Source organism: Cucurbita maxima, unplaced genomic scaffold (assembly GCF_002738345.1).
Source record: "Cucurbita maxima cultivar Rimu unplaced genomic scaffold, Cmax_1.0 Cma_Scf00043, whole genome shotgun sequence".
Lineage (NCBI taxonomy): Eukaryota > Viridiplantae > Streptophyta > Magnoliopsida > Cucurbitales > Cucurbitaceae > Cucurbita > Cucurbita maxima.
In genome coordinates, this window is record NW_019272059.1 from 159,268 (window position 1) to 185,666 (window position 26,399).

General features: G+C 38.5%; 8 protein-coding genes across 12 annotated transcripts; 3 read left to right on the forward strand and 5 right to left on the reverse strand.

Annotated features, from left to right (window-relative positions):
• Window positions 1–111: 111 nt before the first annotated feature.
• On the reverse strand, window positions 112–18,587 carry LOC111470090 (universal stress protein PHOS32-like). The gene is made up of 5 exons (XM_023115569.1): window positions 18,493–18,587; window positions 834–1,046; window positions 637–746; window positions 433–551; window positions 112–340 (listed from the first exon to the last, which is right to left on the reverse strand). Exons 1-5 carry the CDS (start codon window positions 18,530–18,532, stop codon window positions 250–252), a joined length of 573 nt encoding a protein of 190 aa, XP_022971337.1. The 5' UTR covers window positions 18,533–18,587; the 3' UTR covers window positions 112–249.
• On the forward strand, window positions 3,482–5,594 carry LOC111470084. Its single transcript, XM_023115562.1, has 5 exons — window positions 3,482–3,923; window positions 4,008–4,292; window positions 4,407–4,692; window positions 4,855–4,974; window positions 5,066–5,594. The coding sequence occupies exons 1-5, from the start codon at window positions 3,606–3,608 to the stop codon at window positions 5,176–5,178; spliced, it is 1,122 nt and encodes a 373-aa protein (XP_022971330.1). The 5' UTR covers window positions 3,482–3,605; the 3' UTR covers window positions 5,179–5,594.
• Window positions 5,802–7,322, reverse strand: LOC111470087 (copper transporter 6-like). The gene has a single exon (XM_023115566.1). The coding sequence runs from the start codon at window positions 6,993–6,995 to the stop codon at window positions 6,285–6,287; it is 711 nt and encodes a 236-aa protein (XP_022971334.1). The 5' UTR covers window positions 6,996–7,322; the 3' UTR covers window positions 5,802–6,284.
• Window positions 7,675–8,504, reverse strand: LOC111470089 (17.3 kDa class I heat shock protein-like). Its single transcript, XM_023115568.1, has 2 exons — window positions 7,773–8,504; window positions 7,675–7,740 (listed from the first exon to the last, which is right to left on the reverse strand). Exon 1 carries the CDS (start codon window positions 8,426–8,428, stop codon window positions 7,835–7,837), a length of 594 nt encoding a protein of 197 aa, XP_022971336.1. The 5' UTR covers window positions 8,429–8,504; the 3' UTR covers window positions 7,675–7,740; window positions 7,773–7,834.
• On the forward strand, window positions 10,665–15,290 carry LOC111470078. 4 transcript variants are annotated; one of them, XM_023115552.1, is made up of 4 exons: window positions 10,665–11,060; window positions 11,208–11,305; window positions 12,018–14,671; window positions 14,756–15,290. In XM_023115552.1, exons 3-4 carry the CDS (start codon window positions 12,038–12,040, stop codon window positions 15,038–15,040), a joined length of 2,919 nt encoding a protein of 972 aa, XP_022971320.1. In that variant the 5' UTR covers window positions 10,665–11,060; window positions 11,208–11,305; window positions 12,018–12,037; the 3' UTR covers window positions 15,041–15,290. The 4 variants fall into 4 exon arrangements, with proteins under 4 accessions (XP_022971320.1, XP_022971322.1, XP_022971321.1 ...); XM_023115554.1 differs by having other exon boundaries at window positions 12,025–14,671; XM_023115553.1 differs by lacking the exons at window positions 10,665–11,060; window positions 11,208–11,305 and adding an exon at window positions 11,395–11,888.
• On the reverse strand, window positions 15,330–16,770 carry LOC111470086. The gene is made up of 3 exons (XM_023115565.1): window positions 16,609–16,770; window positions 16,195–16,381; window positions 15,330–15,966 (listed from the first exon to the last, which is right to left on the reverse strand). The coding sequence occupies exons 1-3, from the start codon at window positions 16,639–16,641 to the stop codon at window positions 15,404–15,406; spliced, it is 783 nt and encodes a 260-aa protein (XP_022971333.1). The 5' UTR covers window positions 16,642–16,770; the 3' UTR covers window positions 15,330–15,403.
• On the forward strand, window positions 18,339–22,696 carry LOC111470085 (phosphatidylinositol:ceramide inositolphosphotransferase 1-like). Of its 2 annotated transcripts, none has more exons than XM_023115563.1 (13): window positions 18,339–18,423; window positions 18,893–18,970; window positions 19,084–19,173; window positions 20,177–20,263; window positions 20,382–20,450; window positions 20,827–20,907; window positions 21,015–21,086; window positions 21,276–21,336; window positions 21,467–21,566; window positions 21,687–21,782; window positions 21,848–21,894; window positions 21,985–22,106; window positions 22,205–22,696. In XM_023115563.1, exons 1-13 carry the CDS (start codon window positions 18,406–18,408, stop codon window positions 22,283–22,285), a joined length of 1,002 nt encoding a protein of 333 aa, XP_022971331.1. In that variant the 5' UTR covers window positions 18,339–18,405; the 3' UTR covers window positions 22,286–22,696. The 2 variants fall into 2 exon arrangements, with proteins under 2 accessions (XP_022971331.1, XP_022971332.1); XM_023115564.1 differs by lacking the exon at window positions 18,339–18,423 and adding an exon at window positions 18,478–18,585.
• An 887-nt stretch (window positions 22,697–23,583) lies between these two features.
• LOC111470088 lies at window positions 23,584–25,840 on the reverse strand. The gene is made up of 2 exons (XM_023115567.1): window positions 24,761–25,840; window positions 23,584–24,104 (listed from the first exon to the last, which is right to left on the reverse strand). Exons 1-2 carry the CDS (start codon window positions 25,219–25,221, stop codon window positions 23,867–23,869), a joined length of 699 nt encoding a protein of 232 aa, XP_022971335.1. The 5' UTR covers window positions 25,222–25,840; the 3' UTR covers window positions 23,584–23,866.
• Between the last annotated feature and the right edge of the window lie 559 nt (window positions 25,841–26,399).

A 26,399-nucleotide genomic window follows, 5' to 3' on the forward strand; every position in this document is an offset into this window, starting at 1 on the left:
CACATGGAGGAGACAGCTCTCGAATAAAATAATACTGATCCCTAATCTTATCCAATTAGCTTAAAATATTTTAACAACCAATTATTAATGTTCTAATTCCCAGGCAGTGGATTCAACTTAAACATCGAAAACATTTTATTATTCACCAAACAAGAACATCAAGGTTTTCTCAAGAACACAAACAGCATTTTCAAAATAAACAACATCACTGAATTAATGAACTGAATCAGAAATCACCGATTTCACGCCTTAATGATGCTTGAAGTTCGAATCCTTCACGACTGTCACAGGGCAAGGAGCGTGCGTAATCACGTAATTGCTAACACTCCCAAGCAGAATCCTATTTTCCCAGAAACAAAAAATAAACATCACCAATTGTTCATCCCTTACAAAATAAGATTCGTTCCAAGAAGATGAAAAAAGGAAACAAACCTTCGGATCGTACTCAGTCCTCTGCTTCCCATTACCAGAGAATCGAGTTTCAGATCTTCAATCGCATCCAGAAGTTTCTCCCTCGCATCTCCCCAGTAAAGCTTCGACACAACCGTAATCTAAGATCGCAGGTTAATTTCGATGTTAATCCATTATACTTATGTTTTGAAAACTAACAAGGCGTCGCAAATTCAAGATCGCTACCTCTTTCTGTCTACAGCCAGTGTCGAGAATATCGAGGGCTTCAATGTCGATTTCGACATCGTACTTCTTCAACACTTCAGGCTCTCGAAACTGGGACAACGGAATCAGAGCTGTCAAACACGCAACCGGATTGTCAAGATTTACAGAAGCTTGTGAAAACAGAAAGAGAACAAAGAAGGATTAGGCTGACTACTGACGAGAGCCGGATTCAGCGGAGAGCTGAGGCGCGGATTGATCGAGTGATTTAGGGTTAACGTAGATGATGTAAAGAATGTCGCCTTTGTCGGCTAAGTTGTCGATAGCCCATTTGAGAGCGTTTTTGCTGCTGTTGGAGAAATCCAGAGCCACTCCGATCTTCCGATCCTTCACCATTGTTGTGCTTTCTGGGATTGCTTCTTCTTCTTCTTCTTCTGTGTGGACCTGCAGATTGCTTCAAAATGGCTGCAACTAATGAGGCAAGCGCGGCAAGGAAATCTGGGAATTCATTGTTGTAATCCACGTGCTTATCACGTGCAGGAAATGGAGCTTAGTTCCTAATTAATTTCTTAGATGCCTTGATTGGAGAGACAAACTCAAAAGGAATCTACTCAGAAACTTCTCGTGCTGTCCTTTCTCGTAATGACTGTAATACCCTTGAGTTTTTCTCAACATTGGGCTTTTACAAGTGAAGTGGGCTCAGCTTCATGTTGCAGGCCGACTGTACGGAAGTTCCTTTACGGCCCATTATTTGATCGCACGAATGGGCTTTCCGAGCCCATTAAGAAAAGGAGAGTTATCCGGTAATAGACATTGATGTCGGCGACCAGGAAGATCTGAAAACTACGTTCAATCATTGCAGTAAACACAGAAGTAACAACGCAATGGTACGATGTGTCGGCCACCGTCACTCTCAAAATTCTTCGAAACCAAACCAGAATAAATTTAATGTTTTTTAAATAACAGTATTTAATTTGTAAGACGAGTGTCGGTGGGATTTGAGAAAATCGATGCTGATTAAAGCGGCGAGGAGGAAGAGGAGGATTTAAGATTATATTGAATTAATGAAATGGTAGGTGGTGTACTACATAGTTTGACTGGTGGTAAATTGAAACCACGCTATGACGCCAAAATGAATTGGGAATTGGATTAAAACGTGTTCGTTCGATGATGACATTGTTACTCATATGGGTCACTAACTCGTGTATTTATAGATGTGTATAATGAGAATTACATAGGGAGACTTATACATGATAACAAACTACTAAATTATAGATTCTCCTTCATTCATAGTAAAAGTAGATTAATTATAGATATGATCTACTCTAAGTTTAACAGCACTACTCATGAATATATCGACTGATTATGATACCATCTGTAACAATCTAAGTCCACCGTTAGTAAACATTATATATCTTGGTCCGTTGCAGGAACGATTTTATTATTATTTATTTATTTTGAAGAAGACTATAGTACTATTAGCGAGTCATATCTAATTGCTATAAATATTTATTAAATTTTGAAATTGTTTATATTTTAAAGATATCCCTCATGTGTGATGGTTGAAAGCCAGCAAGACAGAAATATATTCACTTTTCACACGAGTCCAAAACCCGGAACCGACCCGACCCGACCCAATTACAAAACGTCAAATTACCCACTAATCCCCTCGAATTCCGGCGGGTATTTCATTTAATTTCCACCGTTTTAGCCGAAACTCCCACTTGAATTTAAAAAAAAATAATTAGAAGAAAAGAATAAAAATATAACATGACGAGAGGCCGAACATGTGGGTTGTGGGTGACGACGTAGTTTAATTAATGTTGTCATTGACCACAACTCAAATAAGACAAGGATGGAACTAGAAATAAAATATAATAAATAATAAACATATATACATAAAATACAAAATTAATTGATAAGGTAAGTTTTGGTACTTTGGGTTAAAAAAAATATCATGATATATTTCTTGTACGCTTTCCAAGATTAAAACCGAATCCAATGATCCTCCTTTTTCTATTTTATTTTATATTTATTTTTCTATTTTATTTTATATTTATTTTTCTATTTTATTTTATATTTATTTTCCTTTCCCTTTTCATATTCACTTTATTGGAAACTCGGTTGCGTGAAGAATCACGGTGTGGTCGTGACATCTGGCCAAAAGATTCCTCTTTTATGTATGTTGCTTGTAATTTAAGTATTTTATAAAAATAATTACATTTATTTTCTGTAAATAATATTTACTAATGGGATTTAAGTATATTTCATGCGCTTTCCTTTTAAATAAATATGTATTTATTATAAATTAAATTCTTATGCCTATTTTCCTCTTATGAAAATATATTTAATTTTGGGAGCCTATTTATGAAATTCATCACAATTAATTACAGTTTCGATTGGAATCTGTACTTTCTTTGACCTACGCTAACGTACGCCGTCATCGATATTACAAATTTTATAAAGATAATAATTTATTAGTGTTTTACGTCATCGATATTACAAATTTTATAAAGATAATAATTTATTATGTGTTTTACTCTTTTGTTTTAACTGTCATGTAAAAGTAAAAAGTAAAAGCGGTTAGGTGGGGTACACTAACCTCACCCCGCAGAGCTGCTGCCTATTTGCACGTTACATGACAGTTCCAGTGGTTTTTATTATTTATTTTTAAAAAATTTAAAATTTAATAATAGTGGCGCCAACGACAACTGGCGCAAGCTTTGTGGAAGGGACGCTTTACAAATGAAGGTGCACGTAGTGACACTCAGCCCTTGCCCCCTCTAATTATGTGAATATATTTTTATTTTTATTTTTATTTCCTTTTTTTTTATAAAAATTCGTTTCCTTTTTTTGCTATAAAGAAACCCTTTCTTTTAAATCTCTGCCTCCCTTCACCTTCTTCGATTCTCTTCTGTGTTTCAGAATTTCTAGGTTTTCTCTCTTTCTTTCTCCTTACTGTAACGATTTGGTGTTGTAATTGGTCGGTGGTCATGGCTGAGAGTTTAGACGACGGCGAGTTTTGGCTTCCTCCTCAGTTTCTTTCTGACGATCATGACGACCAAGAGAGTTGTGCTACTAATAAGAACAATGGCCGGAACTCGTTGTGTTCGACTGCTTTTCAGTCTGGACGGCCGTCGTTTCCGCTTGAGTTTGGGACTTTTGGTGGATTTTCGGATTTTAGTTCTACTACTGAATCGTTGAAGGGTTCCAGTGAAACGGAGAGTGATCTGGAAGATCTTGTCGCTGGATTGACTCTTCATATGGCTCGCTCCACCGTTGATGATGGTCTCGATTCTGATAATGCTAAGGTTTCAACTCGAAGCTGATTCGATTTGATTTTTGATGGTTGCTCTGTTTCTTTTATGTCTAATCTTTAGGTTTTTTTTTTTTAGGAAATAGTTTTGGCTGGATCTCCACAGTCGACTCTTTGCGATATGGGGAGTGGCAGTGGCTGTAGTCAAGGTTCTAGTCGAGGAAGTCCTAAAGGTAATTGTAAGGTTCCATCTCCGCCGGCTACATGGGATCTGCTGCATGCGGCTGCAGGGCAAGTAGCGAGGATGCGAATGACGGAGAATCATGGAGTTGTTCATCAAAATAGAGGAGCACCTCAAGTTTCTCTTCCGGTGAAAAACTCGAGCTCCGATAACGGGTTTTACCAGCAGTTGCAGGCTATGCAAGTAAATCTCTCAACTCCTTTATGCGATTTAAATTAATTTTTCAATTGAGATCTGTGTTTCTGTTGAATTAGCCGTCTATTTCGGTTCATTATTGGATTCAATGTTCTTTCGCAGTTTCAGCATCTACAACAGAAGGAAATTATGCAGCGACAAAACCTGACCGTCGCTGAGCAGATAAATTATCATGCAGGGTATCAACAACAACAGATCCATCAAATAGTTCATAACGGAATGATGAGCGGTCGGGGATTGTCATCATCTCCATGGCGTCAGCCGCCGCAAGGCTCCGGTACGAGGTCTCTGTTTGTTGGAACACCAGGCGGCAAAAGGGAATGCGCTGGAACTGGTGTCTTTTTGCCTCGCCATACCGCCACTCATTCTCAACAGAGAAGAAAGCCAGGTCCGTCCTCTCCTTTCGTCTTCCTAAAAGCTTAATTATGCCCATATAGAAACAGTTCGGTAAAGGAAGAGGGCATTAAATTCTTCAACCTCACCAATTTTACACGAATTTATGTTTGGTAATGAATTAAACTAAATCACGAGTTTCCTTTTCGACCCACAGACTGTCCTACGGTGTTGGTTCCTGCCAGAGTGATGCAAGCCCTGAATCTTAACCTCGAAGACATTTGCAGTCAACCCCATCTTCAACCCGTTGCCGCCGGACGATTCAATTCAGATAACGGTAAAGTAGAATCCACCCTCTAATTGTTCTGAACACAGGAATCACTCACCATCTGATTAGTTCGGTGTTATGCTCTTGTTTTGTGTTGTAGATGTCCTCCTGAGGCTGCAATTCAACCGCGGTGCAAATTATCAAAAACGCAACAGCCGTCGGCAGGCAGCAACAGAGCATGAAATCAAGCTTCCCCAAGAATGGACTTACTGAAACTAAACCGTCACTATAGAAAGTTAGTTCGGGATCGTCACAGTACAGAATTGGTAAAGATGAAGATATTATGATATTTGTGGTTAGATTTAGAGAAGGAATAGAAAAAAAGAAGTTACAGCAAGTTATTTAGTTAGTTTATTTTTTGTTTGGGTGAGGGACTGAGGTCACTCAGTCAAAGTGAAGAACAAGGGTGGATCCAGATATCAGGGTGTATTTTCCACCTCTTTTTGTGTGAATAAAAGAAATTAATTCTAGATTCTATAAAAGCCCATGTGCTGCTGCACTGGGGCCTTGGGGGGCACCTTTTTCGGACTCTCACAAGTCCACCCTCCCTCCCCATTTGCTGTATTTATTAATTTTGTATTACCATCTGTTAATCATAGTTATTAGTTAAAGCATGGAATTTCGTTGGTTAATTGAAATTAAGTGGATGGATAAGGAGTGTGATTGGGAGAGAATAATATACTTTGCTTAAGACGGAAGAATCTCCCATTTACCTGCCCTGCCTACCCCTTCACCCTTCTTCAACCCTCCACTACACGTGTCACGTGCTTTTCCACGTGGCAGATGTCCATCTTTCACCATTCATTTTTGATTCATTGATTCGAGATTTAAACAAATTTAGAAAGTAAATGTGTGTTTAAGAGCTTATTTAAGGCTAACCCAGTAACGAAATATTATAAAATAATCCAAAATGTGAGAAAATGAGGAGGTAGTGGAGGGAGGCGTAGTGGGGCGTGTGGATGGTTGAAGGACGCGTTAATGTGGAGGGACGTGCAGTGTCATCTGTCACGTAAGAACCCGCACATGGCGCGCACTACCGATGGCTATCTACGCGCACGCTCCTCGTCTTTTAAGTCCTCGATTCCATCCCATCACAATGCCTTCCCCCTTAATTTTCCGCATCTTCCTTCCTTTTTGACTTTCCCGCCCTCTATTTCCACCGACCGACCTACCTGCCTACACAAATATCTCACCGCCCTTCAAATTGTGTCAAATTTAATCACTAAATAAAAAAGCCTCTAAAGAAATTAAATATATATTTATATTTATTGATATGATAGGCAAAATAAAGGGAAAGGTGCGCATGAGCTAGGCCCGTATTAGAATGTTAATGGTCCATTGGGCTTGGGGGAATCTGACTCCGCCTTTCTTTCGGCTCGGCCTCTGAAGAGAACGAAGCCCACTGCGTGGCCACCGACCGCCGCCAGGAAGATCCCACCGTTGAACGACATCACTGATAACATCACCATATACTTCAAACCAGTACGTACTGCGTGTATCGCGCTCTGCAGCACCACCGTCAACACATTGTCGGCGCTTTGCTTCATGAAGTTTAAATAAGTAAGCCATTCCACGAACACCGCCAAAACGAACACGAAAATCACCGCCAATGCGTACATAGCGGAGTTGGTACCGGGCCAGCCGGTGAACAGGACTTGGGCATCATGGCCCCAGTATAATGTCTTATGCACCACCGTCTTCCCGGCATTGTTTGTGTTGGCGGGATTGGACTCCACCGCCGGTGGCGGGACGCCGCCGAGGTTGTGGTGAGACGTCGTTTTCAGAGCCATCATTGCTCCTTTACTACGAGACTTTTTCGAACGAGGACTGTTTTCGGCGAAACCACGGGGGGCTTTTAAAATCTGGAATAGCGCGTGTGCTTCACTGCGGTTGTTTAGACAAGGCCTATTCAAAAGTAATGCGTGTGAAATACACGTGCGCGTGTAAATGGAGTTGAGGCCTACGTCATTCAGATTCCATGACTCGCCTTGAAGCGATCCTCCTGCGCAAAGTTCAGATCGAAATAACATCTTCTTCACTGCTGGAACGAAAGTTTCGAATATATGGCTAGAAATCACAACTATTCACGTAATCATTTCCTACACCTTTTTACTTAATGATCTTTAACAATCTTTCCCTCAAACAAAGTACACTATTAAATTTATGGAGCTCTCAAATAGACTCCCTTTAATCGAGGCTCGACTCTTTTCTTTGGAGTCCTTGAACAAAGACACCTTTTGTTCGACACTTCAGTCACTTTTGACTACACCGTCGAGACTCACAATTTTTTGTTCGATGTATTTTTTTACTTATTAACCCACAATCATGTTCTAAAATAGTAAGAGACTCACTCATAACAATCGGAGTAGAAAATTAAATTCTTTATATTTTGTGTAATTTTTTTATATAATATTTTTTTGGTAAAATGTGTGATTTACTTTAATTTACTATTTAAATATAGGAGCCGTTACAAATACACGATTAAATTGCAGAGGTAGACAGCAGCGGCTAGCGTAAAGCATATTTATTTTTATGAAATTAATCTTTAATGTCATAAAAATAAATAAATAAATGAAATAAATATTATTTTGATTTCTTTAATATAATATAATTTATCAGGCTTGTTTTTTTAATAGAAAATATTATTATTGTTTTTTTAGTTGAATAAAAGATCACTCCAAATTGAAAAGAAAATAAATATAACCTTTATTGATTTTCTTAGTGTGTAAAACAAAGGAGGACATAGTGGTAATAACATTATTTCTTTTAAATTATATTTTCAGATTATAAAATAAAAGCGTTATTATTTAAAATTTTAGTAGGCTTCATCTCTATCAGTTGCAATGTAGGACTGAAACTTTTGTTGGTTTTAATGGCCAGAGATTTGGACGATTCGGGCGATCGGCTTCTTGAAATGGTGTTTGGGCACTGTAACTGTTAGTATTCCGTTATTCATTTCCGCTTTCACCTTATCCACGTCGGCGCTCTCCGGTAGAACAACACGCCGGTACAATCTTCCGCTGCTTCGTTCCACACGGCGCCAAATGTCGCTTATCTCCTCTTTCTCAGCCCTAATTTCAGTGCTGATACAGAGGCCTCCATTGTCTTCAATCTCCAGTTTGACTTCGTGCTTTTTCACTCCGGGAAGCTCTAGCCTCAACACGTGCGCATCGGCAGTCTCCTTGAAGTCAAACTGAGCGTTCATGGCGGAGGAATTAGAAGCCATGGAGGTACGGAAGGGACGGGCGAGGGCATCTTTCTCGTGGAATTGATCGTAAGAATTGCGATCCTTGATGTAGTAGCGTTCTTTCTGTTCCTCGGGGAATTTGTCGAACGAGCGTCGATCCTCGACGTAGTAGCGCCCTTTCCAATCCTCAGGGGACTTGCCGCCTGAGGGGCGATCCTCAACGCAGTAGCGTTCCTTGCGATCAGTAGGGAAGAAGTTGTTGAAACGGATCGACATTTTCTGATCAAATGTTGAGTTATAGGAGGAAATTTGTAGTGGAAAGACTTACTGATTTGCTTCCAGGTGAAGTTCGGATTAGGAGTTGAATTTATAGGTGGAGGAGGAGGATGATTACAGGAAAGTAGGTAAGGATTTCTGGAACGGAACTGATTCGATTGTTGGTGGAAGTCGCAATAACTTGAATTATTCTGTGAATTTTTCCTTTTTAAATGTGGCTCGATCAAGTCAATTCCTGAATCTGTTCTCTCATATTGTTCCGGAGGTGACTTGCGGGACTCCATTTCAGCGTTGATCTCTTGTAATGGATTCCAGATATGTTGGTAGAGAATTTTGCCAATGGCACTGAGGCGGAAAAACATTTGAGGTTTTTACGGGAGTGGTATGATATTGTTCCATTTGAACATAAGCTGTGTTGGAAAAAAATGATAGTCTACTAACTTGATGATTAGAGGGTTGCATAATTACCGAATTTATAGCATATACACTCTACCAGAAATAGTAAATCATGTAAAAATGTCCTAAAATCTTAATAGTTTGAATATTTGAATCATATCTCAATTACTTTAAATCATATCCATTCATTTTGAATATTTTCCATCATATCTCAACAGTCCCATTTGATTCAAAGTTGTAGATGTCAAGTATAAAGTTTTTCTTTTGGTAAGTCCTTCCTAAATATATCTGCTTTAATCCGTACAATGTCTATCTCAGCTTGTATACCTTTGTTTTTTTGTCTTCCTTTATGAATTCCTCTGGTGGTGTTATATAAACCTCTTCTTGTAAATCTCCATAAAACTTTTCGTTTGTAGGTCAACCATATCCCATGTTCCATTTTTCTTAACGGACTACATCTCTACTGCCATGGCTTTCTTCCCGTCTTCTTTTTCAGTTGCTTCTTCATAATTGACATAGATGCATATATGTCAGCTAAAGATTTATACTTCCTTGGAGGTGTCTCATCCGAAAGTTCTTCAATAGAAGAATAACTGTTCAGTGATGCTGAAGATAATGAATTTGATACACTTTGCGTTGCAGTGGATGCACTGGGAGATGCACTGTAGTCGACCCTTGTCTCTTCATTTGGGGAAACTTCATTTTGAATATTTTGAATCATTTTGCTTTCAGATTCTCAAAAGGCCTCGTACCAATAGAGATAGTATTTCTCATTTATAAACCCATAATCATTCTCTAAATTAGTTAACTGGGACTCACCATCCTCAACCTCAACCTCAACCTCAGAAGAAAAGAAGATGGTTCAGGTTCTTATATTCATATGGGCCTGGCAGTAAAGTTTGCGTGGGCCGATGGGCTGTGAATCTTCTAGGTTTATGTCACGCGGCCCATGTCATTTAATTTTAGAAAAGCCTTTTGAAATTTCCTGAATTAACTAAATTAATAAGAATTAATTACAAATATTTATGGTCTAATTAACTACAGCTAAGAACTTAATTGAGAGTTTAAATCTAATTAAACCAACCAAACAGTTTCAGAATTTAAAAGTCAAACTATTGTATCCAGTTTGAGAGTAAAATAAATATTTTTGGAATAAAAGAAAAAAAAGTTGAAAAGCATTTTTTTATATAATTCATAAATAAATGGCATATATTTCAAAATTTGTACCAAAAAGGGCAGAGAGTGAAAGTGTGAAAGTGCAAAAAATAGGGAGAATAAATTGAACTGGCAAAGGACAAAGAAGGAAACAGAGAAAGATTCTCGCGACACGAGGGAAATACATTTAAAATTTCTCAATAGTTTGATATTTTTAATGTGACAATAATTCAATCAATTATTAAAATAATAATAATAATAAAAACAGGTTTTTTGGCTTATTTTTTAATTAATTTGATTAACATATGTCTGATTATGGTTTTAAAAATTTAAGATGAGAGATTTAAAAAGTAGTGGGGAGGGGAGGAAGGAATAAACTTTAATAATTTAAAGAGATTTTGTTGCTTAAAGAGCGGTATAGAAAGACAAGTGCTCCGCCGTTTGACCACTTTTTTTCCCCCTCTTTTTTATTTTATTTTTTTTTATTTTATTTTATTTATTTTTAGAAAACGTCCTTTTAAGCATTACAAACTAATCGCATGCTAATTATATCTTTGAGGGACAGTTTAAGATCATAATTAGCCCATTAATTAAATAATAAAGAACAATAAAATTATAATTTAATTATAAAATAAATAAATAAATAAAAGAAGAAGAAGAAGAAAAGAACAAATGTTTAGTCCACAAAGCAGATAGCGACTTGGGCTTTAATGGACGAAAGCACCAATAGGTAAGAGCTGCTGACGTCATCGGTAGGGCCCATTGGGCTTAGGGATTCGTGATAAAGAAATGGGTCCCACTAATCCCTGAATGAGTGTGACCGGCGATAGTGGGTGAACCCGTAGCCTAGCAGGTTTCCTTTTCCACCGTTTGATGGGATGAAATAAAAGGAAAACGGTGCGTTTCATTTCTCTCTCTCTTTCTTCCATTCTGAAACTTCTCTCTCTCACTCTCAGAGTCCAGAGATGGAGACTTTTTAGTTCTGATTTTCTGTATTTGTTTTTGTCTCTGCAATTGCTGACTTTTCTTCTTCTCTTCTCCGGCATCGAGCAGAGGGAACGGACGGAAACCGAGAAGAATGGTAAATTCATTGCCGCTTCAGTTTCTCTCTTTATCTTTCTTTCTTCACTGCTGCTGTAATTCCTTGCTTTGCTTATAATCCACAGCATATTACCAGATTTTTATTCTTTCTTTTTATTTTTCTCTTCTTTCTCTGTTTAACGTTCAGTCGTAATCACGCTTCGGATCTTCATCGGGATCGATGAGTTTCGCGTGATCCTATTCCCTATACCTCTTATGAGCCTGCATTTTACTGGATTTCTGTAGGTATGTCTATTACTCTTTCTCCATGCTACATTTTGATTCTGCTTTCTTTCTTGCTGCGATCTGTTTTGTTTGTTGTGGAGGAATTGCAGGCTGAAGGATTGAGAATGTTTTGCTTTCTTTTGCGGGTTGGTTTTGGCTTGAGGTTGATTGATAATAGTGACATTCGCCATTTCTCTTATTTCTCTAGAAATAGCAATGTTTGCTCACTGACTTAGTAAATTATTTCAGGTTTTTTGTCTTTATCTGGAAGAAACTGCCGTCCTCTCTCTCTTCTCTTTTTTCTTTTCCTTTTCGTCATGCAGATTTTTGTTTACTTCGATTTCTGAAGCTGCTAGCAATTTGTATAAGAGTTGGGGAGATCCTTAGATCTGTGAACTTTCCTGCTTTGACTTCAATTCATGTGCTCTATTTTTGTTTAAATCTTAAAAGATTGCTCAATGTGGTAACATAAGGGGTGAACTAGGGGAAAATATGACCAATTTTTTGTTGGATTATCTATAGGTAGATGAGAGAGTTAGGTATGCGAGGATGCTGTTTCTGATAAATAAATAAAAAAAAACCTTGGAAACTGTGGATGTTCACGGTAATAATCATTTTGAAATAACTAAATTTAGAACTACTAGTGCCATTTGGTTTTGCAGCTGAAATTGTAAGTTAAATAAGGCACGGTTGATCATCCTGGTCTTTCTGACATCGTTTAATAATGTACTAGTTTTCAGTGCTTGCTGTAGTATGGGATCCAGCTTGGAGCTCGGAAGGAGTTCAAGCCATCGACATAGCTCAAGGATTGGGAAGGAGGTGGCCGTGTTGCCCCAATCAAAACGGTGTCCATGTCCAACAGGACAAGAGCAGTTAAAGATGAAAGGTTCTGCTCGACCACGCACCGATTTATATTTTGTGTCAACGAAGGGTGCCAACATTGCTCGGGAAAAATCTTCTATGTACTGGCAGGGTAAGAGCGTCGAAGGGAGTTCAATTGGAGAAGACGAGCTTGTTAGGCATATGTCGAACTTGCCAGGTTATCTCCTTCGTGCAGAGAGAGGTGAAAATCTCCAAGGGAAGGCTTTGAATGTTGGGGTTCTAGATTGGACGCGACTCGAGAATTGGAAACACAAACAGACGCGTTGTCCAACCAAAGGTAAAGATGATGCACTGTGCAGTGGGAGTAATTTATCATTAAAACAGACGACTGGACTGCCTACTTTCCCTCGTCTAACTCACAGTGAAATATCAGATAAATCACACTCTTCACTTCGGTCTGGTTTGATCCCATCACTTAAGGAGGAGCGTTCTCATTGTGTCACCTCTGTCCGGAATGCCAGTCGTTCCCTAGATTTTGATAGTGGTTCAAAGAGTGCAATCAAGGGGCGGCAAAGAATACAAAGGACTTGTACATCATCCTCATCGGGGGGAAATGATTCAAACATGGAGCATGAAAGAGAAAGGACAAAGCGTTCTGATCGGAAGATGATTTCAGAAATGGTGGATTTTTCCTCTCCCATAAGACAGTCAGGAGTGTCGCCTTGTCCTAAAAGTACACATGTTTTGGGTGGCAAAACAAATCATAGGAAAGAGAAGCCCATTGGAACAAATATTCAGAAAAAATCAGACGAGAGGATGGTTTTAGGAATAGGAGAGAGACCATCAAAATCGACTTTTGAGACATCACCTGGTTTGATGAACAATAGTATTGAGAAACCCATTGAGACAAATATCCAAAGAAAAGAAGCAAATGAGAAGATGGTTTTAGGAAGAGGAGAGAGGCCATCAAAATCGAGTTATGGCATATCACTTGCTTCGAAGGATCATATTAATGCTGAAAATTATGAAACAAAGAAGAGGGAGGGGAAGCAGTGTACAGATACTGATCTCCCTTACAATTATTTCAATTACCAGCAAGATGTCAATCCCCTACTTAAACCGAAGCCAAAGGATTTAGACGAACGGTTTCTGCCCTTCAATTCCAGAACATCATTTGACGAGAACATGACAGATGTGAATTCGTGTACTTATTCAGAGATATTTTCTCCAGAGGATATTCTCTCTTCTGAATGTGGTTCAGACATTCCATACTCATGTCCGTTGCCGTCTTTAGCTGACGTTGAACCCATGAGGGGCAGAATGCAAGATTCTATGATCTGTGATACTGTTGCAGAACTTTCATGTTCTTCATCTCAAGTTCCCCCTTACTCAAATCAGAAGCCAAGTTTAAGTCCTTCTGGAGGTAAAAAAATAGAAAAGGGGTCCCCATTTATTAAGCCTACCCATTCCGACGACCTTGTTGATACTCTTGAGAGATCGGATGATAAAACCCCTGATTCAGGAGCTAGAAAAGGTAGGCATCCTTCACCAATTCGTCGTTTGAGCTTCAGCTTAGGACGGATGGGGAGAAGTTTCAGTTTTAAGGAGAGCTCGACTGTACCACAGTTAAGTTCCACGCACACTATTCCAAAATCTGGTCCAGTGATTTCTGAAAATGCTGGTTGCTCAGACAATTCAGATAGAAAGAAGGTAAATGGACATAACAGAACTAGGTCTAGCCCTTTAAGAAGACTGATAGAGCCAATACTGAAGCATAAATCCTCAAATTCTCACCATCCGATTGAAGGAAACGTCAACTCTGTAAGCCTTTGGCCAACTGGTCTTGGCAGCACTCACCAAAAGAAGCATAATGAGTCCCCAATGCAAGCCCTCTTACAGTTTACGATGAAGAATGGTTTTCCCTTGTTTAAATTATTGGTGGATAACAACAGGAATATTCTTGCAGCCACTGCTAAAGATTTAACCCCGTCTGGGAAGAATGAATCAGGGCAGAACTATACATTCTACCTAGTTAATGAAATAAAAAGAAAGACCGGTGGTTGGATACGACCAGGGCATAGGGATAGAAGTTATGGCTATGCCTACAATGTCATTGGGCAGATGAAAGTGAATTCTGATTGTAAATCGAATGAACACAACAATGGTAAATATATATTAAGAGAATCTGTACTGTTTGGTGTTGAGATGAGGCCGGGAGATCGTGAATCAGCAATCATAGTGAAAAACAGAGAACTTGCAGCCATCGTTCTAAAGATTCCTACCGAAAACTTGAAGCATGATGGGCGACAAAGTGGTAACGTTTTGATAGAGAGCTGCATGAAGTCTTTGTCTGAGGATAATGCTGTAATAATACTTCCGGGTGCTGTTCATGGGTCACCAAGCAGCGGTGAGCCTTCGCCATTGATCAATAGGTGGAGATCAGGCGGAGTTTGTGACTGTGGTGGTTGGGACGTTGGTTGCAAACTGCGTATACTGTCCATTCCGGACAAAGTAATTACATCCAAGGCGTGTCCTATCACCAAATGCCTCGAACTTCATGTGCAGGTAAAACTTAAGAATTGATTATGAACACTTTATTGACTTCGTCGCTTTCATCGATTAATATCCTGGCTGTCCATTTTGTTTCAGGGAGACGAAGAAGATAAACCCGTGTTCAGTATGACACCCTTGAAGGGTGGGTTCTTTGAAGTTCGTTTCGATTCTTCGATCTCTATGTTACAGGCGTTTTTCATCTGTGTTGCAGTATTAAATGGGCAGAAACCAGAAGATCCCTCAGAAGCAAGCAAGTTTGCACCCGAGGAAAAAGTGATGAAGTTTCCCAATTCTAATGGAATTGACACAGTCCGTGAAAAACAGCTTGCTAGCATTAGATATGCCTCAAACCCACCTCTCTCTCCCGTTGGAAGGGTATAACCAGTCTGCTCTTTGTTACTTCCAAGCAACTGAAGATTCTTCCTTTGCAATGGAGCTGAATATTGTCCCTTCTTTACCGTTCATCCTCCATTTTGAATAGTCTGTAGTGCCTTGGACAAGCGACCAAGTAATTTTGCGCTACTATCCTTGTATAAAGAAAATAACATCTGAGCATATATAGAGCGGAGATATTAGACATTGTTACACAACTTTTTCCTTCCCTAAATTACAAGTTTAGTTTCTGAACTAATACTCTGGATTAGTGGGTCGATTTTGATAATGGCAAACATTAAAATTATGGCAAGCACAATGACACCGCGAACTGAGACATGAATCTTCTTAAAGCATTTGAATGTTTCTATATTACAAATCTATAGGTGAGGCATGGTGAATACAGATGAACCATTGACCATTAATTCTCTCAAACACGTTGGTAACAAACTGTCCCCCCCAACTGCTACCTTTCGTCTTCACCAATTCCACACATGTAACATATCCAACATCCCCTCTAGCATGAACTTCAACATCCTTGAGCTGAATCTCCAGTGGGAACTCATAATTTGCCCATACATACTCCCAACTGGTCATAACATTGTCGTATCCCAATATCCCCCTCATGCCTGGGTGCACGCAGCAGACGCTGTCTCCTCGTGCCCAAAGAGTTTGCATTGCTGCAAGATCCCCGTTCCGAAATGATTCGTAGAACTTAGCATTGGCTGCAAATACTGAAGCTTTGCTGTCCTCTTGAAGAGCTTTCAAGGTATCTCTGATCTCTGCAGCTCTGGCGTAGTCTTCATCTGCAATGGCATTTTGCAGGTCCTGCTTCAAGGTTTCTGCATCGAGTGTAATGCTTTCACCGCTCGAGTTCTCGGCTTTCAGTTGACAAGGTCGAAACGATAGCATCCTAGTAGATTGTTTACAGGGCCCTGCGCTAGATATTACCAAAATGCTGATTTACTGACGAAATTGGAGCAAGATTCAAAGTCAATTATACAAAATTCTTTGTATATCTGTATGTCTATCCATTCTTATATTAGAGATACATTGCACTAGCTCGAAAATGCATATTTCAAAAAAGTAATGGAAACTCAAACAAATTTAAAACGCAGTAGATCAGAGCTCATGGAAATGGAAAAAAATTCGATGAAACTTACTGAAATTTCCAATTGTTGAACCCAAACAACGAGGAATAGAAGGAAAAAGAAATCCGTATCCTCCTGTAGATTCTTTAACAAAGCCAATATCATATTGCTTAGGGAGAGCTGAAGGAACATGATGAAACACCTCACAACTCTGGGAACAACGCACGTTCTTCCGATTGCTAATAAAGGTAACATAACCCTAGAAAATCACAACATCACCGAACTATTTCAAATTTGACATCCAGATCCAGATACAGCTTATAAAATAAAAATTAAACCGAGAGACAATCCATTACAATGAAGAACACATATAAATCAATTACAGAAGGTAAAGCTAATGCACTTGAAATAACATCAATGATGAAAAGTAGAAAGAGAAGAACAAAATAAATTCATATTAGATCAAAGAAGCGAAGCAGTCCTCACATTGCAGCACAAACTAGATGTATGGAGCGCCATGCTCGAGGGAACTTGCAGTATACAAGGTTCTTAACAGCTGAGAATCACGAAAGAGATCAAGTTTCAGGGTCCGAGAGTCTGGCAACGAAGATAAAATGTGTTCAGGAGCTGTAGAGGAAGTGGACTGGATCTGGACTGGACCTTTGATGGTGCTGATGAGGGCAGTTTAGGAAACTTGAGAAAAGAAAAGATGGGCTCAATTGGAATAGGCCCATAAATTAGAACCTGGGCTTGCGATATTCAATTAGTTGGGCCCAATATCATCTGGTGGGCCTCTTCTTGGGCTCGTAAACGTCCCAATGGAGGGAAGCTACATGTGATAATTGGTTAAAGAAGAATTTGAAATTTGAAAATAAAATTTAAAAAGCTCATATTGTTGTTTACGAAAATGACATTTATGTGCATAAAAAACATTATCACTTAATGCTACTTGCAAAATTCTAAAAAGCATGCTCATTGTCGCAAGAAAATATTAGACAATATTACAAAAGTGGCTATAAAATTTATAATAATTAATTTCAAAATGATATCATAGTCATACACCGAAGGATGTGTCGTGTGTTAAATGAACACGACTCTCCACAATGGTATGATATTGTCTACTTTGAGTAGTAGCTCTCATAACTTTGCTTTGAGTTTCCCAAAAAGCCTCATTCTAATGGAGACAGCGTTCCTTGATTATGAACTCATGATCATTCCCTAAATTAGCTCATGTGGGACTTCCATCATCCAACCCCACAAACTCTTATAAGAATGTTATAAAGAAAGGTTTCCATACTTTTAGAAAAATGTGGGGTGACGTGAGATCTCACATTTCACCTCCTTTGGTGTGAGCGTTCTGTGTTTGGACCTGATATCATTTGTAATGACCCAAAACCTATCGTTAGTAGATATAGTCCATTTTGACCCGTTACATATTGATGTCAGCTTTAGGATTTTAAAATTGATATGCTAGGGAGAGATTTACGTACCCTTATAAGCAAAAATGGTTCGTTATTCAAAAAATGAAATCCTCTTTTAATTGGTTTAGGTTTTGATTTTGTGGCTGTGATTCTTCTTCGCCCCTTCAGCTCACCTCACCCACCCTACACGATTATGGGGCTTGTGCCTACTTACAAAAAGGCACCCATTAAATGAAATCTTCTTACATTTTCTCTTCATTTAATATTTAAATTTGAGTCTTTTAAAAAGAAAATATTGGAAAACATATTTATTTGTTTATTTAGTAAAAAGAGGATGGGCCCATGATATAATCCCATCTCCACGCTGGCTGAAGCTTTCGTGGGCTCCAACTTTGAAACTTCCATTTTCCATCCAATTTCTTGTAATTTAGACTGTCATAATGAACCATGAAGCATAGTTAATTTAATGTGACATTAGGGGTATCATGAAAAATTGATACTTTATTGCAAGTCAAGCAACATATTTAATCAAAATATGTTTGATAATTTGGGGAAAATGAATAGAAATTTTGGAATAATTCATTATTATGTAACCCCAAACTTAGGGGGGATGAAGATAATAGTGTCACGTTGAATGTGCCACCAAAAGCAATTAAGTTCTCCCTTTTCTCAAAAGACAGAACTTTGGGAGAATATAATATATGCTTCCATTTTGATTATTGATGATACTAATTACTTAGTTTTTTTTTTTTTTTTTTTAAGAAATAAATTAAAGAAGAATTGTAGAAGTGCCCCTAAATTTGGGTTTTAAATTTGAGGGATCCCCCAGATCGTGGGTTATTTAATTTTGTTCAGCGGAGAAATGGAAGTAGTGGAAGAGGTCAGACCCAAAACGGCAAATCTTTCATATTCTTTGTTTTTGTAGTAACAGAGCAGCCTTTCCCTTTACCCTCTTCTTCTTCTTCTTCTTCGATCAATTTCTCTAGCATCTTCCAAAGAAACAATCCCTCTGCAACACTTACAGATACTAACAATCCAAAGGGTCTCTTTCGTTTTCGATTCTCTTTTTTTCCTTGTATTGTGTTGTTGCTTAATTTCTCTTTGATCGCTTCCCCTTTGATTCTCCATTGCAATTGTGGACTGGGGTGCTTCAGTTTGAACTGGATCTTCCTTTTGAATCTGGGTTTTTCGGAGGCGGCATTTGGGTTTGATTTTTCCCCATTTTGACCGTAATTTTGTTTGAATTTGGGGGTCTGATTTGATTTTTTGAGGGATTTCTTTTTCTGGGTTGAGATTGGTTTTATGGATTGTTGGCAAGATATTGAAGTGCGCGATGTTGTTCTTCATAGTTTGGCTTTGAAGTAATATGGAAGTGGTTGTTACGCGCATTCAAGATGAATCTTTACATTGGTCGCGAAGCATCGAAGGTTGGTTGGTTGGTTGGTTTTCTTAATACAAATTTGTGAACCTCTCTACCTCTGTTCCTTCTTTCTAAATGCTATGTTCATCTTTTTCATGCGTTGTTCTTCCTGGTGAGAAGCTATGGAAAAGATTCTGCGCAGAGATTAGTACGGAGATCAGCCTTCTGATTGAGAATTGGAAGTACCTTCTTGGTGGGCTTATCTTTCAGGTATTCGTTTCCATCCATTTCTATGAATAATCTTCGTAATAAAGCCATTTTACTTTTTATTCTTCTCCTTTGAAAACTGTTGTTCACCTTGTTTGTGGGCCCTCGCCCACTCATCTCCTTCCCCATGGAAAGCTTATTCGCTAAGATCAACATTAAAAGAATTAGGAGAAGACCAGATCCTTTATATGGATGCGAGTTTTTGGAGATATTGGCTTTGTTTACCCACCCCTTTCCTTCTTAATTCGAATTGATTTAATGCTTTGATGTATCTACATGATTTGTTTCTCATGCAACCGAGCATTGGAACTGGTGATGTTTGAACACGTAACTTGTCTCATTTTTTAAAGTTGAATAAAGTTTCCCATCTGATATACATCGAGTAAATCCAAAGCAGAGGTGACAACTGAACTTTATTTTTCTTTTGCAAATAGAACCTTTTTTTAATCAATGACTCAAATATGTGGTTGCCTTTTATGCATAATTCTAGTTGTTTTGTGGAACACCCAAAGTTCCATGGTATTTGGTATATTTCTTTTTATGTTTGGAGGTAGAATTAGCTGATACTTTGTCCATGGTTCAGAATTGTAGTAAATGTCCATTCACCCATGTTTGCACTAGCTAACTGGTTTAGGCAGTTTCTTGGATTTTCCTATCCGAAAAGTTATATGTTATTTAAGCCGTTGTGTTGCCTTGTTGCTTTTAAATCTTCTCTTATTTTACTTTCAAACTTAGCTTTCAAAGATCTCAAACTTGCTTTCAAAAATCTCGGTCTGCCCCATTTTCTAAAACCTTCTTCTCAAACGGGGCCAAAGGCTAGAGCATACGTTGTCCAGCCGTAGGCGACACAATCGCAAACTCCGCTGCCAAGAAAAGTGCGATTGTGACAAAACAGATACATTATTCTAATTCTAGGATCTTAATACTTTGGTCATCTCAGTTATATGATTTTTGTCTTTGTTGTCTTCTCATTTATGTAATCTTTCTGCTTCTTTCTTCTCATCAGTACATACATGGAGTTGCTGCTCATGGCGTTCATTACATACATCGGCCAGGTCCAATTCTTCAGGATGTTGGGTTCTTCCTTCTCCCTGTCAGTATTGATCTTTCTCATCCCTAAACCTTTCCCCATCCTTATTTTCTTCTTCTACTACTACTATTATTATTATTCTTATTTACTATTGTTTAAGTACATGAGTTTTTATATGTAGGAGTTAGGACAAGACAAAGCTTACCTCAGTGAGACTCTTTTCACATTCATATTTTTATCCTTTGTTGCGGTAAGTGATATGTTCTTTATATTGTTATTTAGTTTCTACTGCTAACATTGCATAATCCTTCTCTCTTTGCTGAGCAAATGTGATGAATGTCCTTGGAAATTGAAATCTCTTACCAATGGAGTTTGGAATCAATTTTCCAGTCCAAATACTCCATTTGCAGAAAGGAAATTCTGATACATTGTTTTAGCCTTGTTTATTTCCCTACTTCTGTTAGTGATGGATAGGCCTTTCTTGTTCGTCTTCGATTAAGTACGGTGTCTTGAACAATTTAATATACTCATCACTCTGAGCTAAGGGTTTCATCAGAAGATTCTTCTGTTCTTATGTGCGGCTCTGATTTTGTACTAATAGAATCTTTGGAATAAAATAATTGCAGTGGTCTTTCCACCCTTTTATTCTCAAGAGCAAAAAGGTGTATACAGTTCTTTTATGGTGCAGGGTTCTAGCATTTTTAGTTGTGAGTATTCATTTATTTATCATACCCAATTTGTTATTTGGTTATCTTACTTTAAAAACATTACAAATTTTTGCATCCCCTGTTCTGATTCAATCTGTTTTCATCAGGCTTGTCAAATTCTTCGTATCTTAACATTCTATTCCACACAGCTGCCTGGTCCAAACTATCATTGTCGTGAGGTATTTGTCTTGAAAAAGTGTGTTCTATATGGTTTGGTTTCCTTTGCAAGTCACATACTAATTGTTCTTTTTTTCTTCTGTGTTGTTCACTTTCCTTTCTATGAGGGATAATTCCTAAATCTTTACTCCTAAATTTGTTCAATGATTGTTTGAACGGGATAATCAACCAACTCTGGCTGCATTATACAGGGTTCAAGACTTGCCACATTGCCTCCTCCAGATAATGCCTATGAAGTTCTATTGATGAATTGTAAGCATCTCCATAGTCTATTGCACATCACACTTTTGCTTCATGGTCAATAGTCTTCATATTCTGCCTTTTTGTCTTCCCTTCAAATCTGAACATTTTTACGAGTAAAGACTTTTCGGGTTCAATGCAGTTAGGGGAGTATTATACGGCTGTGGTGATTTGATTTTTTCATCACACATGATCTTCACTCTTGTTTTTGTGCGGAGTTATCAGAAATATGGCACACAAAGGTATATTTATCCTTGGTTAATACACCCTTCAGTCTTGGTTGGAATGTGAATCAGTATATTGCGCCTATGCATAGCTTGTAATGTTGCATGGAGACCAATTAATTTTGTTCCTTACTACAGGTTTATAAAGCATTTGGCGTGGTTGTTTGCTGTGATTCAGAGTTTGTTGATTATAGCATCTCGCAAACATTACACCGTCGACGTTGTGGTTGCATGGTAAGACTGATTTGTTCTTGTTCAGATCTTACTTCCTTTATCACAAACCGGTCACTTCTCTGTAGGTATACTGTTAATTTGGTGGTATTTTTCGTCGACAAGAAACTGCCAGGTTAGTTTTTGTTTATCATCGATATATCGACGTCCTGATGTGGCATCCTGTATAAAGTTAAATCTCATGTATCAAGGTTTTCTTTTGCAGAATTGCCTGATCGAACAAATGGGGCAGCATTGTTACCATTGAGCAGCAAAGAGAGAGATACGAAGACCCGAGATGAGAGTCACAAGCTGTTGAATGGGAACTCTGTAGACCCCACTGATAGGGTAGATGATGAATAGTTGTTTTCTCTTTTGGAGTTGGGATTCTAAAACCACTCTTCTTTATCTGACTTCATCTAACATGTGCTTTGTTCCTTGTTCAGAGGCAGAGGACTCAAGTAAATGGCAAGATTCCTGAAGATGGGAACGCTGTCCATGTTAATACCACCATAAATGGGGCCTAGCACCAACAACAACACAGCTGCTGCGCTGCTCCTGCTGCTGCTTGTGGGGAGGATTGTTGTTTATTTCTTACAATGTAGACTAATGGCTTTCCTTGCGTGTGGTTCGCTCCTTTTCCCAAGACTGGTAATCTATTATGTATCCTATCCTATCTTATTGGGAAATGCAGTTCTTAGATTCACTTTCTTACCATTCCCTTTGTTTATTGTTTCTGGAAATTGCCGTTTGAATTTGGCATTCATTTAGGCAGGAAGTTAGAGGACATGATCCTCATCTCTTCTCTTAGTTTGGTCAAGGAGTTAATGTCGCCTAACGTAGTTCATTGGTTTAGATTCTTTTGAATTTTTCACTTCCCTTGTTGTGAACTGTCATATGGGGGAGCACATGAAATGAGAATTTCCCAGGTCAACTAATGTGTCTGTGTCTGTCTCTTTCATGTTGGTTTAGCTCATTGCTTGTTCATCTTCTTGCTCCATTAGATTCTCATCCAAAAGTTTGTGTACATAGACCAGACCTTTAAAAGTCATTTTCAATGATATTTCACTTGAAAGCGCCTGAGTCAATGTCCACCTCTGCAGAAGATTCTATCTGAGTCCTTATCAGTAAGGAACTTGCCTCTCCCTAGCTACTGATATTCGTACCTCCGTTCGATGCGAACACAAGGTGGTCATATTGAAACAAGTTCTTGCTCGTCTATTTGCTGAATTTAAGAGCAAGAACGTGTCTTTTAAGAAGAAAAATGTGAATGCATGCAGGTCTATTTCGAATTAAGAATCTTAACCTCTCGAGACATATTTTTACGACACATAATTGGAACAAAGACGAGTCAAGATCGGATTTTCTATTATTGTTATCGAAGATGGTGGAGGGAAGTTTGAAAGAAACATCTGTTGCTTTCAACAAGAACAGTGTCAACAAAGAAGTCGCAAATAAAGCCACTTTAGTTGCACAGATTCGTAGCTGTCGAAGTTGCAATAAAAGGGCTGCCCTTCGCGGCTTATTTTGACAAGTTTTACTGACAGATTCTTGTTTGTACTTGACAGCAGGAAGGTCCCATCTTCTTCCCCGACACAATGATACATGTGTTTTATTTTGGTCCACAACGAAAACGTCTGCTCTTCATTTAAGAACATGAACAAAAACCTCTTAAATTCCACACCATTTATTGCTGTCATCATATATTTGGCCTCTTCACCCATTTTGAATGTGTTAAAATGAGACCTTGAGAAAGCACAGAGCCATAATCAACGCTCAAAAACCAAATACTTTAACAAGATATCAATAGAGCAGAAGAAACAAGTATAAAGAAAGATGATGCTCATTGAAATACTCAGAATCATCAAGCATGTTCTTGATTGACTACACACCAAATTTCTCTATAACTTGGAATTGAATAAAGGGCAGTGAAAAAACTTCTGTGGGGAATGTGGGGAATGGTACATGTGTATAGGATGATAATCTATATGAAGTTATGGACTCTCTGAAGGCAGCTCTCTGGAGGGTCTTTTGCAGCAGCAAATCCTGCAAGTTCCTTGATCTGGATTTCCCCTCTGTTTCGATACTACTCGCTTTACGGGGTGCGTTTATGAGGGCACGTTGAAGTGAAAGAGCCAAGATATAACAAATGCAAAAACCATACAAGCAAGTAGAAAGTTCAGAAACCGATGGCCACGCCAGAAGCTTGGGCTATCTGATGACGGAATCGATGCAGCAACCGCAGTCGTTGAAGAGGCGTTGTTGGATTCATTAGATTGCTCTGTTGACTCAACTTCATTTGGTCCCAGAATGTTTCGTGCAACCGAATGACAAATCTCACACGTCCTAATAAGATTTAAGAAGATTATGAATAAACAAAGTGGCCAAAGGAACAATGCAAATGCCTCGGTCCATTTTCGAGCATCAAACAGAAAGTAAAGAACGATCACACAACAATCACAAGGTGTAAACCTATCATGTAAGACAGCAAATGCCAAACCATCAAGTCCCCCAATTCACCTTCAACCATTACTAAAATACTTGGTTCAAGACCCAGTTATTCCTCTCTCCCTGAATGCACATCTTTTGATATTAGTTGATGAGAGTAAGGATCTAAAAGAGCTCACAGTGACTAAACAATTTGGGAGAAAGAGAGATTCCTAAGGCATCAGAAAAGGGAGAAGGAAGAAGGAATAATCAGTGTAACTTGCTTGGAGATAAATAAACGTCTTTCTTATGTTTTACTCTTATTTCCTTTTGTGTCTCTAAGCAAGCATCCTTGTGTCCGCAACCTCAAGCTCAAAATGGTAAAGGTTTAAGTACCAAATTCACCAGAATATCACAGAAGATGCTTATCACAAGAACAGCAGCAAGAACATAATCTGAAAACATGAACTCAAAGAACTATGAAGCATGACATGGCATAGCATGAGTGAAGAATGATCAGAATTCATGGAAAAAAAACATCAAAACTTGCTTATAAAAACAGGGATTTAACTCACTTATTGCCTTTGATTTTGAACCAGGTTTCAGCACAATGCTTGTGAGCCGCAGCCAGATCATCCTTGCAAGAACAACCCAATTCGATTGGGATTCCAGATTCTTGGCTATTACTCTCCAAACCCAGATGACAAATCCTGCAATCCCTCTCAACCTTACCTAAATGCACCTTAATTTCAGTAATCCCAATCTCATTTTCAACCTCGACCGAACGATCCGAAGCCGATGAAAGCCGCCGAGAATCCGAAACAACCACCCCAACCCCCGGCTGAGAAACGAAAGCAAACCTATACTCATCGTAAGAACCACCGTTGGTGGAATAAAACTGGGAATAACAAGAACCCTCATCGGCGTCAGAGAAATAGACGCTACAATCGGCGCTCAACTCACTACCACTAACAGACCGCCGATGATCCCCTTGCTCCAGATCAATGTCGGACTGGGAAACTTCTGGAGGCGCCATTTTCGTAACCCACAAGCTAAAACTATCACACAATCACTTCTACTAAACCCCACGCACATATCAGAGAACTAAAACACTCGAGGGCTCCAATTAATTCCTCCAATATTTAGGAAGAAATTGGGGATTTAAAGAAGTGGGTATTGGATTTGGTAACAACCCTTCAACTCCATTAATTAAAGCTCGCAATATAGAATTGGGAGCGCTTTAAAGAACGAAGAGGAAGTTAGAAAGGAATTCATGGTTCTGTTGGAATAAAACAATGGAGGATTTGGTAAAGGGTGGAAACAATGGTCCGGCAGACAGTGGTCTGAGCTAATGTTGGGCGCTTGAACGGAAGTAAGGAAAGAAGAACAGAAACGTGCAATGGGTGCGCAGAGAATTCAGAGGAAATTACAGAGATGAAAAAGAAAAGAGGTGGGGGTGGGGGGGACAACACAAATTGAAAAATTGAAAAAGAAAAAGAAAAAGAAAAAGAAAAAGTTTCTGGAAGATCTGATAGCTTAGCTACATCACATTACATTACATTACACTCGAATCTATGTTCTTAGTAATGCAAATGCTTTCATTTTCATCAAACATGTTCATGGTGGGCGATGGATTAGAAGTGACACACTCACCCATTTCTTTCAAATTTATAAATTCAAAGATTAAATCATTATATTTATAAAACTTTGTTAAATTGTTACAAATTTTAGTATGGAAAGAGATATTAATGATTAAAGTTGAGAAAATGGATGATAACTTAACGAGGAAGCTGCAAGTTCGATGTGGAAAGTAAAAAAAGGCTGTGTGTTATTATTTATTTATTTTTTATTTAATTTTGTTACCCAACCCGAAGACAAAGGCGAAGGCAAAGGCAAAGGCAAAGCCAAAGGCAAAGCCAAAGGCAAAGCCAAAGCCAAGGGCTATTCTTCTCTGCTTTGCGGCCTTACCAAAACCCTTTCTTTTTCTTTCTTCTTCTCTTTATCTGATTCCATTCATCAAATCATTGACTGGGTCTCTGCCACGTGTCGCAATGACAGTAATTTGTAGGAGAAAACTTATGATTCACATTTTGTCTTAAGTGTAAACAACCATACACTATTATTGTATGGGGAATGTTTGAGTATCCCACAACCTACTCCCCATATCAATCTAATCTAATCTAATGAATGTTGTCTGCTACGATTATGCTTGTC

What these genes read in the sequence shown, in the direction of transcription:
- LOC111470084 (XM_023115562.1), top strand. Translation starts at nt 3,606, where the DNA reads ATGGCTGAGAGTTTAGACGACGGCGAGTTTTGGCTTCCTCCTCAGTTT. An exon ending in TCGATTCTGATAATGCTAAG is followed by an intron (nt 3,924 to 4,007) that starts GTTTCAACTCGA and finishes TTTTTTTTTTAG; the next exon opens with GAAATAGTTTTGGCTGGATC. An exon ending in TCAACAGAGAAGAAAGCCAG is followed by an intron (nt 4,693 to 4,854) that starts GTCCGTCCTCTC and finishes TTCGACCCACAG; the next exon opens with ACTGTCCTACGGTGTTGGTT.
- LOC111470087 (XM_023115566.1), bottom strand. Translation starts at nt 6,995, where the DNA reads ATGTTATTTCGATCTGAACTTTGCGCAGGAGGATCGCTTCAAGGCGAG.
- LOC111470089 (XM_023115568.1), bottom strand. Translation starts at nt 8,428, where the DNA reads ATGTCGATCCGTTTCAACAACTTCTTCCCTACTGATCGCAAGGAACGC.
- LOC111470078 (XM_023115552.1), top strand. Translation starts at nt 12,038, where the DNA reads ATGGGATCCAGCTTGGAGCTCGGAAGGAGTTCAAGCCATCGACATAGC. An exon ending in GCCTCGAACTTCATGTGCAG is followed by an intron (nt 14,672 to 14,755) that starts GTAAAACTTAAG and finishes ATTTTGTTTCAG; the next exon opens with GGAGACGAAGAAGATAAACC.
- LOC111470086 (XM_023115565.1), bottom strand. Translation starts at nt 16,641, where the DNA reads ATGGCGCTCCATACATCTAGTTTGTGCTGCAAT. An exon ending in CATCTAGTTTGTGCTGCAAT is followed by an intron (nt 16,382 to 16,608) that starts GTGAGGACTGCT and finishes GTGATTTTCTAG; the next exon opens with GGTTATGTTACCTTTATTAG. An exon ending in TTCAACAATTGGAAATTTCA is followed by an intron (nt 15,967 to 16,194) that starts GTAAGTTTCATC and finishes TATCTAGCGCAG; the next exon opens with GGCCCTGTAAACAATCTACT.
- LOC111470085 (XM_023115563.1), top strand. An exon ending in TTGGTGGGCTTATCTTTCAG is followed by an intron (nt 19,174 to 20,176) that starts GTATTCGTTTCC and finishes TCTTCTCATCAG; the next exon opens with TACATACATGGAGTTGCTGC. An exon ending in TGAAGTTCTATTGATGAATT is followed by an intron (nt 21,337 to 21,466) that starts GTAAGCATCTCC and finishes GGTTCAATGCAG; the next exon opens with TTAGGGGAGTATTATACGGC.
- LOC111470090 (XM_023115569.1), bottom strand. Translation starts at nt 18,532, where the DNA reads ATGCTAGAGAAATTGATCGAAGAAGAAGAAGAAGAAGAGG. An exon ending in AGAAGAAGAAGAAGAAGAGG is followed by an intron (nt 1,047 to 18,492) that starts GTAAAGGGAAAG and finishes AGGTCCACACAG; the next exon opens with AAGAAGAAGAAGAAGAAGCA. An exon ending in CTCCGCTGAATCCGGCTCTC is followed by an intron (nt 747 to 833) that starts GTCAGTAGTCAG and finishes CGTGTTTGACAG; the next exon opens with CTCTGATTCCGTTGTCCCAG.
- LOC111470088 (XM_023115567.1), bottom strand. Translation starts at nt 25,221, where the DNA reads ATGGCGCCTCCAGAAGTTTCCCAGTCCGACATTGATCTGGAGCAAGGG. An exon ending in TTCAAAATCAAAGGCAATAA is followed by an intron (nt 24,105 to 24,760) that starts GTGAGTTAAATC and finishes AAATCTTATTAG; the next exon opens with GACGTGTGAGATTTGTCATT.